The sequence below is a fragment of the Mesocricetus auratus genome, unplaced genomic scaffold, assembly GCF_017639785.1.
Source record: "Mesocricetus auratus isolate SY011 unplaced genomic scaffold, BCM_Maur_2.0 Super-Scaffold_100011, whole genome shotgun sequence".
NCBI classification, from domain to species: domain Eukaryota; kingdom Metazoa; phylum Chordata; class Mammalia; order Rodentia; family Cricetidae; genus Mesocricetus; species Mesocricetus auratus.
Window position 1 is genome coordinate 43,799,226 of NW_024429195.1, and position 16,178 is coordinate 43,815,403.

General features: G+C 47.8%; 2 protein-coding genes across 3 annotated transcripts; both read left to right on the forward strand.

The window, feature by feature from the left end:
• Positions 1-5,233: 5,233 nt before the first annotated feature.
• LOC101829728 (60S ribosomal protein L27a-like) lies at positions 5,234-5,973 on the forward strand. The gene is given in 4 exon segments (XM_040755216.1): positions 5,234-5,259; positions 5,343-5,632; positions 5,635-5,661; positions 5,664-5,973. Coding segments are annotated over 4 exon segments (444 nt in total). The 3' UTR covers positions 5,765-5,973.
• Positions 5,974-9,236: 3,263 nt separating this feature from the next.
• Coq10a (coenzyme Q10A) lies at positions 9,237-15,505 on the forward strand. 2 transcript variants are annotated; one of them, XM_040754697.1, is made up of 5 exons: positions 9,237-9,673; positions 10,206-10,352; positions 13,562-13,754; positions 14,450-14,551; positions 14,778-15,505. In XM_040754697.1, the coding sequence occupies exons 1-5, from the start codon at positions 9,537-9,539 to the stop codon at positions 14,943-14,945; spliced, it is 747 nt and encodes a 248-aa protein (XP_040610631.1). In that variant the 5' UTR covers positions 9,237-9,536; the 3' UTR covers positions 14,946-15,505. The 2 variants fall into 2 exon arrangements, with proteins under 2 accessions (XP_040610631.1, XP_012975733.1); XM_013120279.3 differs by lacking the exon at positions 9,237-9,673 and adding an exon at positions 9,686-9,830.
• Positions 15,506-16,178: the final 673 nt, after the last annotated feature.

The following is a 16,178-nucleotide window of genomic DNA, read 5'->3' on the forward strand; positions in this document are numbered from 1 at the left end:
CTCTTCCCAGCTGTAACAATTATTTGCACAGCAGGTAAAGGTACTTGTTGCCAAGCCTAAGGACCCAACTTCAACACCTGGGCCCCACACGGGGTAGTGGTGGTGCATGCTTTTAATTCCAGTTCTCAGAAGGCAGTAGCAGGTGGATCTCTGTTGAGTTCAAGTTCAATATGGTGTACAAAGTAAATTCCAGGATAGCCAAAACTGTTACACAGAAAACCCTGACTTGAAAAACCAAAAAAGAAAACCCAAAACCAACCCCCTCCAAAAAAAAAGAAAAAAAAAAGAAAAAATCATACTGTCTTTAGAGAGAACCCACTCTGTCCCCTGGCAACTGAGTAGCTGCTGACAACTGTCTGCAACTCCAGTGTTTGGTGATTCAAGGCCTTCTGACCTCTTCAGGCACTAACTACAAGCACTTGGTGCATTTGCATACAAGCATGAGAACACTAATATATATGAGATAAAAATAAATAATTTAAAAAATTATTACTACCCCGGGCGGTGGTGGCGCACGCCTTTAGTCCCAGCACTCGGGAGGCAGAGGCAGGCGGATCTCTGTGAGTTCGAGGCCAGCCTGGTCTACAAGAGCTAGTTCAAGGACAGCCTCCAAAGCCACAGAGAAACCCTGTCTCGAAAAACCAAAAAAAAAATTATTACTATTACTATTATTTTTTTTTTTTTGGTTTTTTGAGACAGAGTTTCTCAGTATTGTTTTGGAGGCTGTCGGTCCAGCCCGGCCTCAAACTCACAGAGATCCACCTGCCTCTGCCTCCCGAGTGCTGGGATTAAAGGCATGCGCCACCACCTCCTGGCCTACTATTATTTTTTTTAAAGACAGAATTTTTCTGTGTAGCCTTGTCTGTCCTGGAACTCACTTTGTAGATCAGGCTGGTTTGAACTCAGAAATCTGTCTACCTCTGTCTCTCTAGTGCTGGGATTAAAGGCATGAGCCACCACCATCACCTGGATTTAAAATATATATATTGTTTTTAAAGATTTATTTATGTATTTTATGTACATGAGTGTTCTGTCTGTTGTAGAGAGCATTAGATCCTATTGTGAATGGTTCTTAGCCACAGTGTGGTTGCTGGGAATTGAACTTGGGTCCTCTGGAAGAGCAGCCAGTGCTCTTAACCACTAGCCATCTCTCCAGCCCCTAAGAAAATTATTTTAAAATAAAAGAGGCTAGGGTTAGTTGGCCAGTTGTGGCACACATCTTAATCCTAGCACTTGGGAGGCAAAGGCAAGTGGATCTCTGTTGTACAGAGAAACCTGTCTCAAAAAACAAACAAACAAAACAAAACAAAAAGAGGCTAGGGTTGTAGTTCAGTTGGTAGACTGTTCCCCAAGCATTTGAGCATGTATGCTGTCTGTCTCAGGTTCAATCTTCAGCAACATACAGAACTGATTGTGGCGGTGGTACACTCGTAATCCCAACCACTCAGGAAGCTGAGGAGGCAGATCACCCTTGTTAGTCCTGTGGGAGCTGCAGATGGAGTTCAGCATCAGCCTGGGCAACTTAGTGAGGTCCTGTCTCAAAACTAAGTAAATAAATAAATAACAGAGGGCCGAGAGTGCTGAAAAGACAGGGTATTAAGTATGACCACTCATGTTCTTGCGGAAGACCAGAGCTCATTCCCAGTACCACATTGATGGCTGGCAACGGCTTGTAATTCCTAGGAGTCTGATGCTCTCTTCTGGGTCACCGCATATGCACCAGCACTCACGTGCTTCCCTGTCCTCCCCAGACACACACATACACCCAGATAAAGATGAAACAGCAGGCTGAGGATACAGCTAAATGTTAAAAGGCTGTGGACAAGATATCTCAGTGGATAAAGACACTTGTCACCACATTTTAGGACCTGAGTTTAATCCCTGAAACCCATACATTGGAAGAGGAGACCCTACTTCTGTAAGCTGTCCTCCAATCACTACACACAGACCATGGCATACACACATGCTCTGTTTATTATTAAAGTTTTATGTATTTATTATGTATACAGTGTTGTACCTGCATGTTGCTTGAAGGGCCAGTAGAGGCCACTAGATCTCATTACAGATGGTTGTGAGCCACCATGTGGTTGCTGGGAATTGAACTCAGGACCTTTGGAAGAACAGGCAGTGCTCTTAACCACTGAGCCATCTCTCCAGCCCCACACATGCTTTTGAATGCTGTGTGTATACACAATAAGTAAGTAAATAAATAAATGTATAAATGGTTGTGTTTGGCCAGGAGGATGCAGTGTTTGCCTTTAATCCCAGCACTCAGGAGGCAGAAGCAGGAGGATCTCTGTAAGTTTGAGGCCAGCCTGGTCTACAGAACGAGTCCCAGGACAGGCATCAAAGCTACATAGAAACCCTGTCTAGAAAAACCAAAAAAAAAAAAAAAAAGTTGGGTGGGTTTTTGTTGTTGTTGTTGTTTGTATAAATGATAGAGTGTTTGCCTGGCATGTGTGAAGTCTTGGGTTTGATCCACAGCATTACAAATTGAAAGGAAAAAAAAAGTAACTCACACCCAGTAAGTATTGCTTATTGTTGTTAACTGTCTTCTGGTTAGTTGGTTTTCTTTTCTTTTTTTTAAATTTAAATTAGAAACAAGCATGTTTTACAAGTCAATCCCAGTTCCCTCTTCCCTCCCCTCCTCCCTGCCTCCCACCAACTCCCTATTGCATTCCCTTTCTGCTCCCCAGGGAGGGTGAGGCCTTCCATGGGGATCTTCAAAGTCTGTCACATCATTTGGAGCAGGGCCTAGACCCTCCCCCTTGTGTCTAGGCTGAAAGAGTATCCCTCTATGTGGAGTGCGTTCCCAAAGTCCATTCATATACTAGGGATAAATACTGATCCACTACCAGAGGCCCCATAGACTTCCCAGGCTTCCTAACTGACACCCATGTTCAGAGGGTCTGGGTCAGTCCTATGCTAGTTTCCCAGCTATTAGTCTGGGGTCCATGAGCTCCCCCTTGTTCAGGTCAGCTGTTTCTGTGGGTTTCTCCCATTCATCCATGATAACTGGATTCCAGGAGTGCAGTTCAGTGTTTAGCTGTGGGTGTCTGCCTCTGCTTCCATCAGCTACTGGATGAAGGCTCTAGGATGGCATATAAGGTAGACACCAACCTCATTATTGGGGAAGGGCTTTTAAGGTAGCCTCTCCGCTATTGCTTAGATTGTCAGTTGGGGCCATCCTTGTAACTCTCTGGACATTTCCCTAGTGCCAGATTTCTCTTTAAACCTATAATGACTCCCTCTATTATGGCGTCTCTTTTCTTGCTCTCCTCTATTCTTCCCCTGACTCAACCTTCCTGCTCCCACATGTCCTTCTCTCTGGTTAGTTGGTTTTCTAAGCCTAGAAAAAATCAGCATCTGGGACAGGCTCTTTATATCTGAGGAGGAGGTGGGAGGAGGAGAGAGAAATTGAACATAGCTGAAGGTCACATGGATGCCAGTGCTTTAGCCGGCCCCGTTGGGTGTTAGCTTGGCCGTTGGGTGTGATGGGCCTTCCAGGAAGGCCTGAGCTAGGAATGACCCAAAGCAGAGAGGAACACACATCCTCCACTGCCCAAAATAGCTCTCAGTAACCTGAGGAAGGGGTTGAGCCAGAGTCACGTGCTGAGGCCTGGCTCAGGAGTGGAGGTGACCGGGGAAAAGAGCCAGGACTGAATCTCCCTGAGCAGCTGGAAAGAGGAAGGCCTGGAGGTTAGTTAGCTCTATTGGTATCAGAGACAGAACAAGGATTTCCCAGTAAAGAAATAAAGGAAATGATTTAGTAACATTGAACATGTGGAGTGAAACTAAGGTAAGAGGGTGGATCTGGTGACAAAGACCACCTGTGAACACAGTGGAACTTGCTGGGGATGGTGGCACATAACCTGTGATCCTAGCCCTTGGGAGGTCGAGGTAGGAAGGTCAGGAGTTCAAGGTCGGCCTTGACTACAAGGACAGTTCAGGCCAGCTTGGTCCATTAAGACCTTGTCTCAAAACCCAGAAATTGTTGGATGTGGAGATCAGCATTTAGGAGTGCTAGCTGGTTATAACCATCTGAGGATCTACTGTCCCTCTGTTCCCTTCTGGCCTCTGTGTGTCCACAGACACAAAGACATACATTCAGCCAAAACACCTGTACACATAAAAGTTAAAAAAGTAAATTGGGTAACTTCAGGTTCTCATTCTCTCTCTCTCTCTCTCTCTCTCTCTCTCTCTCTCTCTCTCTCTCTCTCTCTGTCTCCTAACCTGTTAATATATTTTTCTCTTTCCCTTTCTTCCTTCCCTTCCCCTCCTCTTTTTTTTTTCTTTGTTTTCTCTAAGACAAAATCTTACTCTGTAGCCCTGGATAGCTTCAAACTCACTATATGGCCTAGACTATCCTCAAATTCATTCTGAGTTCTGAGGGCCCAGGTGTGCAGAACCAAACATGCCTTGCCCTGTCTTTCTTTAGACTGGGTTTTGTTAAGAGAAGCTTTTTCTTTTGCTAGCCGCTTTGGTTTATCCCCCGCCAGTCGCCTGGGCTCTGTTGCGCCAGCCTGGTTCTAGATCCGCATGAGTCCCAAATAAACACACAGGAGGCTATATTAATTATGAAGCTGTTGGCCTTGTTTGTCTCTTACTGGCTAGCTCTGCCTTAAGTAATTACCCCATAATTGTTAATCTAAGTATGTTTCTTACCGGAGAATAGTTCCCGGCGTCCTACCCCCATGGTGTCACATGTTGACTCTCTTGTGTTTCCCCTTCCCAGAATCCTCCTCGACTCCTAGTCCCTCCTATCTAGGTTTTATATTGGCCAGACAGTACTTTATTGACAAATGCACAGGCAAATAACAGGACTTCCCCAACAGGTTTTCATTCTCCTAATGTAACAGTAGAATCCCAGGCCTTAGCATCACCAACTCGATGATGAAAGTACCATTCAGGCCATAAAAGTCAGTACATAGATACTTTACCTGCCAAAAACAAAGACCTAATCTGTCAAAGTCCATAGTTCTAGGAAAGTCCCTAAATATACTAACTGTGCCTTTTGACTTCTGTAGTTCTAGCTAACGGTTCTTGTTCACTGAAGCATGTCAACCAGGACATGGTTTTTGTGCACATAAAGCTCACCCTGAGGAAGGTTCAGGGCTTCCCCGGGGTCCTGACCACTCAGCGTGGTTGCCAGGTGGTTAATGAAGACTTCCTATTGGCTTACACCCATGCCTGAGCAGCCTTCTCTGGGTGCTACCCCACAACACTAGCAAAGATGCAATATATATACTACACTAACTGGTCAGTAGGTAGAAACTTAGGAGTTTTAAAAGTGTGGTAGGTTTTTCCTTTCTGCCACCTCCATGCCATCCAGACTGAGGAAGGAAGTCCCAGAAACTCCAGGGCCACGTGAGCCATGGCCATGGTTGCATTGGTAAACACCGAAAGCATCCAGGAGGCTGCCGGAATGCTGGAGGCATGCATCACCACAAGATTAACTTTGACGAATACCATCCAGGTAACTTTGGTAAAGTTGGTATAAGGCATTACCACTTAAAGAGGAACCAGAGCTTCTGCCTGACTGTCAACCTGGCTAACTTGTGGACACTGGTCAGTGAGCAGACACGGGTCACTGCTGCCAAGAACAAGACTGGAGATGCTCCCATCTCTGATGTTGGCGATCGGGCTACTACAAAATTCTGGGGATGGAAAGCTTCCTAACCCTGTCATGGTGAAAGCCAATTTTTTCAGCAGAAGAGCTGAAGAGAAGATAAAGGGTGTTGGAGGTGCCTGTGTCCTGGCTTGAATCACCCAGGGAGGTTAATTAAATGTTAACATTTTTAAAAACATTTAAAAAAGTGTGGTGGGCACATCTTTAGCCCCAGCACTTGGGAGGCAGAGACAGACAGATCTCTGGGAATTTAAGACTAGCCTCACCTAGTCCTAAATATGAAGTTCCAGGGCAGCCAGCAATATATAGTAAGAACTTGTCTCAAAATAAACAAGAGAGGAGTTACAGCCACGGATGGTATACACAAATCTGTAACCTCAGGTTTAGGAGGAATAGCAGGAGTCCATGGTCAGCCTTGGTTACACAATGAGCTTGAGGAAAGCCTGAGCTAAATGAGACCCTGTCTCAAAACCAAACAAAACATACGGTTTTTGTTGTTTGTGTTTTTATGAAACTTGTAAATTATGGCAAGTGTGCCTTTCTGAAATGTCTATAGCCTATGAAAACATAACATATGAAATAATGTGAAAATATAGGACACATGCTTGTTTACATGGAATTCAGTATTCAGGGTACCACTGACCTGGGGTCAGTCAAGAGAGTCTTCCTGGAGGAAGCTCTTAAAGGACATAATTGGTGTAGAATGGCAGGGACAAAACAAGAGTAAAGAGAATGAACCAGGCAAGGATTAAATGGAAGTAATTAGCTACTTAATTAGTTGAAGAACAGCAAGCAAATTGGTTTTGCAGGGCTGCTGGACCTCAGGGGTTCTGAAGCAGTTAGCTCTGGTAAGGCAGAGTGTTAATGAGGTCACAGTTCAGAAATGTATCCCAGTTAATTTCTCTCTTCTACTCAACTTGCTCTTACACCTCACTCCAAGCAGCTGTCTCCCACGTCAGAGGAGGTGGGTCCGGACCAGAGGGTGACGCTGGAAGGAGCAAATGGTCCTTCAAGGTCATCTGCCATCAGAACTCCACACTCGAAGTCGATGGAAGGAGATTCCGAAGCTGTAGCGGGAAGGGACGTGGGAATGAGATCTCCACAGGCTTAGAGGGAAGGGTGTGAGAAGACAAGAAAGGAAATCGTCCCATATCTGCAGTTTCATGCCCCAGGAAGGTGGAAGAAAAGGAGTCGAAATAAAGAGACAAAACACTAATTTGTTCATTAAAAAAAAGAAAACAACTTTTTGTTAAGTGTGTGTATGTATATATGTATATGTGTGTGTGTGTGATGTGTGGGTATGTGTGTGTGCATGTGGTGTGTATCTGGTGTGTGTATGTGTACATGTGGTATGTGTGGTGTGTGTGTGTAGTATGTATGTATATGTGTGATGTGTGTATATGTGTACATGTGGTATGTGTGGTGTGTGTGTAGTATGTATGTGTATGTGTGATGTGTATATGTATATGTATGTGTATGTATGTGTGTGTATGTGTGTGTGGTGTGTGTGGTGTGTGTGGTGTGTGTATGTGTGGGTGGCATGTGTGTATATGTAGTGTGTATATGTATGGTGAATGTGTGTGTGGTGTGTGTGTATGTGTGGTGAATATGTGTGTGGTATGTGTGTATGTGTGTATGTATGCATGTGTGTAGTTATATTTGTGTACATATATGTGGTATGTGTGTATATGTATGGTGTGTGTGTGTGTGTGTGTGTGTAGGTCAGAGGAGAAGGTTCTTTCCATGGGGGTCCTGGGGATTGAACTCATATCTAGCTTGGCAGCAAGTACTTCTACTCACAGAGCCATCAGGCCAGCCTCATCTTGTCTCTGAGATAGAATCCAGGGCATTTGTGTAAAACCACAGCATAGCTCTGATGGTCTGTCTTCTCCCTGCCACAGTTCAGCTGTCAGACAAAGCTCAGATGAATGTGGAGAGCATTAATACAGCGAAGGGTTTGCTCTCCGACAGTCCCAACGTCCTTAAATTCAGGCTTCCGGGGGATAATTTTGCTCTTGCACTTATCTAGTCTCTAATTTGTAGTTTGTTTCTCTTCTTTTTCCTTTGTTCTTGGTGTGTGTGTGTGTGTGTGTGTGTGTGTGTGTGTGTGTGTAATGGTCTGCCTGCAGGCCAGCAGAGGGCACCAGATCTCATTACAGATGGTTGTGAGCCACCATGTGGTTGCTGGGAATTGAACTCAGGACCTCTGGAAAAGCAGTCAATGCTCTTAACCACTGAGCCATCTCAGCAAATCAGCAAATTTTTTTCTTTCCTTCTTCTTGTTCTTCTTTGTTTTTCTTTTGTTGTTGTTGTTTTCTTTTTTTGAGACAGGTATTGCTTTGGGGCCTGTCCTAGAACTCCCTCTGTAGATCAGGCTGAGCTAGAACTCACAGAGATCTGCCTGCCTCTGCCTCCAGAGTGCTGAGATTAAAAGCATCAGTCACCACTACCTGGCACAAATTTCTTTTTTTAAAGATAATTTATTTATTTTATTTTATGTGCACTGGTGTTTTGCCTGTGTGTATGTCTGTGTATGAAGCTGTTAGGTCCCCTGGAACTGGAGTTACAAACAGTTGTGTGCAGCCGGGTGGGTGCTGGGAATTGAACCCAGTTCCTCTGGAAGAGCAGCCAGTGTGCTCTTAACCGCTGAACCATCTGTCCAGCCCGGTTTGTTCTTTTTATCAAGAGCAACTGTTTTCTCCTTGAATCATGGGAAGTAGTAAGTGGTGTTCACTGTTGGGCTTTGCCTGTGATGTCTCATCCTCCATCGAGTACACGTGTTTCCAGACAATGATCGCTGTTTTCTCTAAAAGAGTAAATTTTAGCCAGTTGTGATGACTCACAGCTGCAATCTCAGTAACTGGGAAGGAGGATTCCTATGTTCAAGGTCAGCACAGGTTACAGACCAAGATCACATCTCAAAACAAACACCTCAAAGCGCTCCTCTCCTGTGGTTCACGTCTGTAATCCCAGCAGCCGAGAGGAAGAGAGGACCGACCTTGAAGAGTGAGTTCCAAGCCTGTCTGGCCCACATAGTGCTGGCGTCTTAAAGAACAAACAAAACATGTCTTATGTTTGGATTGGTTTGAGCCTGGGGCTTGGCTCAATGTGCAGACCTGGCTAGTCTAAAACTGGCTATGTAGCCCAGGCTGGCCTAAACTTGTGGCGATTCTCCTGCCTCAGCCTCGGACCTCTTTTCATAAATTTTAAGGGAAAATTACGCTCCTAGGGACGTTCGTGAAGGAGGACTTTGAATTCAAGGCCAGTCCAGGCTAAGGAGCTGAACATCTTGTCTAGAATAACGGGAGGGGGAGGAAGGGGGAAAGGGGAGGGAGTGTAGAGCGAAGGGGAGAGGACGACTCTTCAAGTCATCCCAGAGCTTGCAACGTTAATATCCTTTTCTAAAGATGTCAATCAGCAACAGACACCGCGAAGGGCACCGGGTCGCGCAGGGCCTCCCAACTCTAACCGGCTGGTAGAGACGTTCCTTGGGACAACTACAGACATCTGCCGTCGACACGCCCACGACGTCGCCTCTGCGCCTACGTACCAGGTCCTGTGACCACAGACTTGCCAAGTAGTTTGTGCCAGGCGACCTAGCTCTCTCTCCCCCTCGAGCCATCTCGACAGCTCTGCTCAGACACGCACCCAGAGAGCGCCCTTTCTTTCTCTGCAGAGGTGTCAAAGAAACTACATCTACCGACAGGCAGCGTGGTCCTTTCCCTTCCTCCCTCGCTCTCCCTCTCCCGATCCCCGGCAACCGTGACGTGAGGGGACCCGGAGCTGCGGTCAGTGCGAGCGTGCCCAGCGAGCTAGCCGGAGCAGAGTCCGCGCTGTGCGAGCCCTGCCCGCCCGGCCTCCTCCGCAGCTCGCCGCAGCCGGGAGTGTGCCCGGGACGGCCGCGCGCATGGCCTCTGCGGGCGCGCGGAGGCTCCCGGCCCCGACGCGCGCGGCCGTCCGGAGCTGCGGCGGCCGCGGCCTCTCGCTCTGCCCGGGCGCGCGCGCGGTCCCGCCCCCGCCCCCGGGCCCTCCGCGGCCAATGAGGTGAGAGGCGGGCACGGGCATCCATCCGCTCGGGGCGGGAAGGGGTCCCCTGGCGGCGCCCCGAAGTTCTGCGGCGGAGGGCGGCCGGCCGGAGGAGGGTGGTGACCTGCGAGCCCGAACGGAGCTCTAGAGATACCGGTGCCATGCTCGGCTCGGGGTGGGTGCGTGCCAGCCACTCGTTGGCCATCGCGGGCGCCCCCTGGCATTGATGGGCCTGGCCGGACCGTGGGGATAGAGATGCTTCGCGTTTGCTTGCTGCAGCAGCGTTGCCCCAAAGGCAGCTAGCTGGCACTGGGGACGTGTCCTTCTTTTTCCCATCCCCACCCCTGGCCCTGTCCTCAGCCGCCCTCGACCTTTCGCACTCGTGACTGCTGGGCCAGCCAGCCAGCCCCGCTAGCTGCAGCAGGTGCTAGGGGGAGGAAAAGCTTGCCCGAGCGACCTTCCTCCGTGATGCATCCCTCTTCCGCTTCCCCTGGAACTGTCTGAATACAAAGAATCGTGACACTGCCTCTCCTTTCCTTTTTGGCACTAGGTTCCTGATTTACTGTAACCTCCTCTTGCCCCGCGCTGCCCAGGTCTTGGCGGCTGAGGCTGGCCTACCTCCCAGCCGTTCCTTTATGGGCTTTGCCGCCCCCTTCACCAACAAGCGGAAGGCTTACTCCGAGCGTAGGATCATGGGGTGAGCATCCTTCTCTTCCAAACAACCATGTGCCAGTAGTGGGTAAGATTCGTATTGGACCACCTGCTCCCCAGCAATGTTTTTTGCTGCCAGCCTTCCAACCTAAATTTCCCTCCTCGGTTGCTCTGCACGTGCATTAAATGAGTCTCGAATTGGGTTACCTGATAGAAACGTTTCAAAATCACCGGGTAGTTGGGTGTAAGTGGCACAGGTCTGTAATCTCAGCTCTGGAGGCCCGAGGCGGGATTGCAAACTGGAAGCCTCCCTGGGTTACATAGCCCAGAGCCTGTGTCACACATATTACACACTTACATTTGAGATACAGTCTTGTGTAGCTTAGGTTGTCCTTGAACTAACTATCCTGCCTCCACCTACCTCCCTAGAGCTGGGATTACAGGCCTGTGTCACCATGCTGGCTTCATACATGGTTGAGGATCGAGCCTTGAGCATGCTAAGAAGCCACTTGCCAGCTCTTTCTTGTTTGTTTGTTGAGACAGGGTTTCTCCGTGTAGTTTTGGAGCCTGTCCTGGAACTCACGAGATCTCTGGCTCTCCACCTTGGAACTATATAGACCAGGTTGATTTCAACTCACAGAGCTCTGCCTGCTTCGGCCTCCTGAGACTAAAGGCTGTGCCACTATGCCAGTCTTATTTAATTTTTTTTGTGGTTTTTCGAGACAGGGTTTCTCTGCGGCTTTGGAGGCTGTCCTGGAACTAGCTCTTGTAGACCAGGCTGGTCTCGAACTCACAGAGATTCGTCTGCCTCTGCCTCCCGAGTGCTGGGATTAAAGGCGTGCGCCACCAACGCCCGGTCCAGCCTTATTTTTTTGTTTGAGACAAGACCTTATTATGTAGCCCTGGCCGGCCTGGAACTTAGAGATCCATCCAATGGCCTCTGCCTCTCAAACACTAAGATTAAAGGCATGTACCACCATACCTAGCTATAACAAAATGCTTTAAAAAAATTTAAATACAGAGACTGGAGAGATGGCTCAGTGGTTAAGAGCACTTGTTACAAAGGACACGGGTTTGATTCCCAGCCTGACACGGAGGTTCACCACGTCCTCAAGCACCAGCACGCATGTAGTGCACACACGTACACGCAGACAAAGCACTCATACATATAAAATAATAAAAATAAACCTAAAAGTTTTTTTTTTTTTTGGTTTTTCGAGACAGGGTTTCTCTGTGGCTTTGGAGGCTGTCCTGGAGCTTGCTCTGTAGACCAGGCTGGCCTCGAACTTACAGAGATCCGCCTGCCTCTGCCTCCCGAGTGCTGGGATTAAAGGCTTGCGCCACCAACGCCCGGCTCCGGCAAGTTTTTAACTATACAAAAAACTGGTGTGTGTGTGGGGGTGTGTTAAAGAGATGGCTTAATGATTAGGAGCCTGTGCTGCTGAGTTCAGTTTCCAGCACCTGCATTAGGTGGCCTGTGTCTCTAGCTCGAGGGTCTTGTATCCTCTTCTGGACTGTGGGCACATGTACTAGGGTACATACCAGCCCCAAACACACAGAGAACCAATGGTGCATGCTCACGTTAGCACTCTGGAGGCTTAGTCAGGAGGATCCCCTATTAGTCAGCCCACTAACCTGCACCACAGGCTACGCAGCTAGACCTTACTTAAAAACGGGGTGTTGCTGTTGGTGAGAGGACCCTGGCTGCCAAGACGATGACCCGAGCTTGCTTCCCTGGATCTACATGGTGGAAGGGGAGAACCAACCCTTGGGAGCTGTCTCCTGACCTCAGAGTGCAGACTAGCACAGCTCCCACACACAGACTTCGTTATTTGAGTCGGGTCTGTCACAGCCCTGGATGCCTTGGAACTCAGTGTAGGGCTTCACTCTGCCTTCAGAGTGCTGGGACTAAAGGCATGTGCCACCATGCAAGGCCAGAATGGTTATTTTGGGCCCTTGTTATGTACTAGCCGTTAGGTTGAATGGGTAAGCAATCCTAAGGCTGAATTACAGGTGAGCACCGCCATAGCCATGTATTTATTTACGATGTTTAGTTATGTGTAACTGTATGTGGGTGTGTACACACATGAGCTCAGGTGTCCTTGGAGATCAGTTATTTGATCCTCCTGGAGCTTGAGGGCTCCCTGATGTGGGTGCTGGGAGTCAAACCTGGGTCCTCTGAAAAGAGCAGCCAGAGCTCTTAACCAATGGGCCATCTCTGCACGTACCTGGCAGCACCACATCCAGTTTGTGTGGTGCTGGGGACTGAAGGTAAGGCAGGCTTCATGAATGCCACATAAGTGTTCTACCAACTCAACTGCACGTCCCATCCATGCAAGCAGGCACTTTACATACGCTGTCTTATTTAGTTCTCACAAGTACATGAGCCAAGTACTATTAGCTCCAGTGTATTACTGGCAAGAAAATGGAGGCACAGGTAATTTACCTAAGCAAGGCCACACTATTAAGAAGTTGTAGTGTTTGCAGCACTGCTGAGGCAGGAGGTTCATGAATTTGAAGCCAACTTGTGCTCCATAGTGAGTTTAAGGTTAGCTTGGGCACACGACTTTAATCCCAGCTCTTGGGAAGCAGAGGCAGGAGGATCTGAGTCTACAGAGCAAGTTCCGGGACAGCCAAGACTGTTACACAGAGAAACCCTGTCTCAAAAAACCATCCCTCCCTTCCCCCAAAAATCCAATGGCTCAGCAGGTAAAGGCGCTTGCTACCAAGCTTGGTGAAGTTTGATTTCTCAAATCCATAACGATGGAAGTGGAAAACTGACTGCTTTTTATCTGATCTCCATATGTTCCAAATACACACACACACAATAAATTTTTTTTCTGATCTCCACGTAAGTTCCATACCTACACATACAAAATAAAGAAAAAAGTTTAAAAAATGAGATTTGGCTACCAATAAAACTGACACTCTGGCCGGGCGTTGGTGGCACAAGCCTTTAATCCCAGCACTCGGGAGGCAGAGGCAGGCGGATCTCTGTGAGTTCGAGGCCAGCCTGGTCTACAAGAGCTAGTTCCAGAACAGCCTCCAAAGCCACAGAGAAACCCTGTCTCAAAAAAACAAAACAAAAACAAAAAAACCTGACACTCTGCCATCTATAGCTTCTGTTGGGATAAAATAATGTATCATCCAGGTCTCTCTGTCTGGGCTCCTGGCTTGTGGGCAGATATTATTTCAGGGTCGATGGCAAGGACCCAGCCAGCAGCTCCTTGTCACCCCTCCACTCCTTTGTCCTAGGTACTCGATGCAGGAGATGTATGAGGTGGTGTCCAACGTTCAGGAGTACCGTGAGTTTGTGCCGTGGTGTAAAAAGTCACTGGTTGTATCCAGCCGCAAGGGTCACCTGAAAGCCCAACTGGAGGTTGGGTTCCCACCTGTTTTAGAACGCTATACCTCTGCTGTCTCCATGGTCAAACCACACATGGTCAAGGTGAGGCCATTCTGGGAGGGATTCGGTACCTTGTCCCTTAGCAGTTTCATATTCAAGGGTTATTTTGGCTTTTCCTGTAATTACTTGATTTACCAGGACATCACACATACCACACAAATAGTTCCATCAAGCTAAGCCCTCTAGCTCAGTGGTCTCAGCCTTCCTAACACTTCAACCTTTCAATACAGTTCTTCATGTTGTGACCCTAATCATAAAATTTTCATTGTTTTTAAAATGCTTTAAGTATATTAGTGTTTTGTTGGTCTGTGAGGGTGTCGCATCCCCTGGAACTAGAGTTATAGACAGCTGTGAGCTGCCATGTAGGTGCTGGGAATTGAACCTGGGTTCTTTGGAAGAGCAGCCAGTATTTTTAATGATTTAACTATTTCATGTGCACTGGTGTGAAGGTGTCAGATTCCCTGGAATTGTAGTTACAATTGTGAGCTGCCATGTGGTTGCTGGGAACCGAACCAGGGTCCTTTGAAAGGGCAGCCAGTGCTCTTAACCACTGAGACAACTCTCCAGCCCTTCATTGCTACTTCATAACTGTAGTTTTGCTACTGTTATGCATCATAGTGTGAACATCTGTGATCTCTGATGCTCATGTACGACCCCCAGGTTGAGAACTGCCACTCTAGCTCCTTTAGACAACCCTTAACGATGGGAGTTAACTAGCAGATTGTATCCTGTTCTAGGCTGTTTGCACTGATGGCAAGCTCTTCAACCACTTGGAGACTATTTGGCGATTCAGCCCTGGTATCCCTGCCTACCCTCGAACCTGCACTGTAGACTTCTCGGTGAGTTAGGGTTCACAGACCTGGGACAGGCATGAGGGTAAAATTGAGCACTAGACACTTCAAGTCAATACGTATCCAGTGGTCTAATTCTCTATCAGATTTGTATTTTGCTCAGTTCTAAGCTGGGGTTTGTAAGTGGTGCCTGGAGGGAGCTAAGGAGGCAGTGTCACATGAGCATCCTTCCAACATGGCTTGAAGCTTCTGACTGTCTCATGTGCATTTCCAGATTTCCTTTGAATTTCGCTCTCTGCTGCACTCCCAGCTGGCAACCATGTTCTTCGATGAAGTTGTCAAACAGAATGTGGCTGCCTTTGAGCGCCGGGCAGCCACCAAGTTTGGTCCAGAGACAGCCATCCCCCGTGAGCTGATGTTCCACGAAGTGCACCAGACTTGAGACAAACGATTGTTCCCGTCTCCACCCCCTCTTCCCATCCACTTTTATTTATTTGGTTTGGCTCTTGCTCAGAAAGAGGTCTAAGTTTCATTCCCCTCCCTATTCTTTCTATACTGGGCTGCATGCTGGCTGGACATGTGGGCAAAGGTAGCAGATATGGAAGTGAGATACACAGGGAAGCGTCAGGAGCTCTCTGAAAGCCTCATCCGGCTATGGCGGTTCACACCCAATAAAAACCAGGGCTGTAGTTGTCCCTGGGCCAGGGCAAGAAACCTTAATGCCCAGTCAGGCGAATCTAGTGACTTCCTCTCACAGAGGTACTGGCTGGCAAGCAACTTTTACCCTGCTAAGATTTCTCAGAAGAGAAAGGCAACCTGCCTCACCTTAGGAAGCTGTCAATGCTGTCTGACAGAGGCGAGGAGCTGCTTCACCATGGGTGCCCCAGAGCAGAGGAGGAAACCCTTAACAGTGTTGTCTACACTGTTGGATGTACCTTTCTCTCTTCCACGTGGCCTGAGTCTGAGTTTTTATAAAACTTCAATAAATTGTGGCAGTGTGAATTTGTCCTTTTTTTTGCATTGTTCCTCAGGGTAGGGGCAGGGGAAGATAACATAGTAAGCAGAGTGGAACAAAGTCATAGCTTCCTTTCCTGGGGGAGTAAAGGTATAAGACAGCCTCTTGGACATGGTGTCCCTGCTAACTATAGTAGCATGCCCTGTATGCCAGGGCCTACTACCTACCCTCTTGCCTATTTATAGACTTTCTCAGAAAGTCAGCTATAGCAGGAGTCTCAAGATAGATTCACGTGGTCTTAGACCTCCCATATATCTAATGCCCCCCAAGCCACCCCTTATTTTGGGGGCCTCCTTAAGGAAAGTGGTAAAGGAGACAAACTAGTATCTCCCTCTAGTGTCTATGTTTGGATCAACAGTCTTTCTCCATTTGTCCTTGGTACAGTTCTTGTTCCTTTCACCCAGTGGGCTAGAGCAGCTCCTGGATTAGTCAGCCAAGTACTTGTGAGGCCTGTTACAGTCTTTCCAAACTAGGAGGGATGGGGTTAAAGGTAAAAGACTTCCTAACCTTGGGGAAAGACTCAAGATCTTTGGAAATCAGCCTTCCCTCTGAATGTCCAACTCTCCTGACGAAAAAGGAATCATTTATCACCCACCAGTTCAGACCTTCCTAACCAGATCCCTTACACCTCATGATTCTTTCAGGCCTCATGTAATAGCA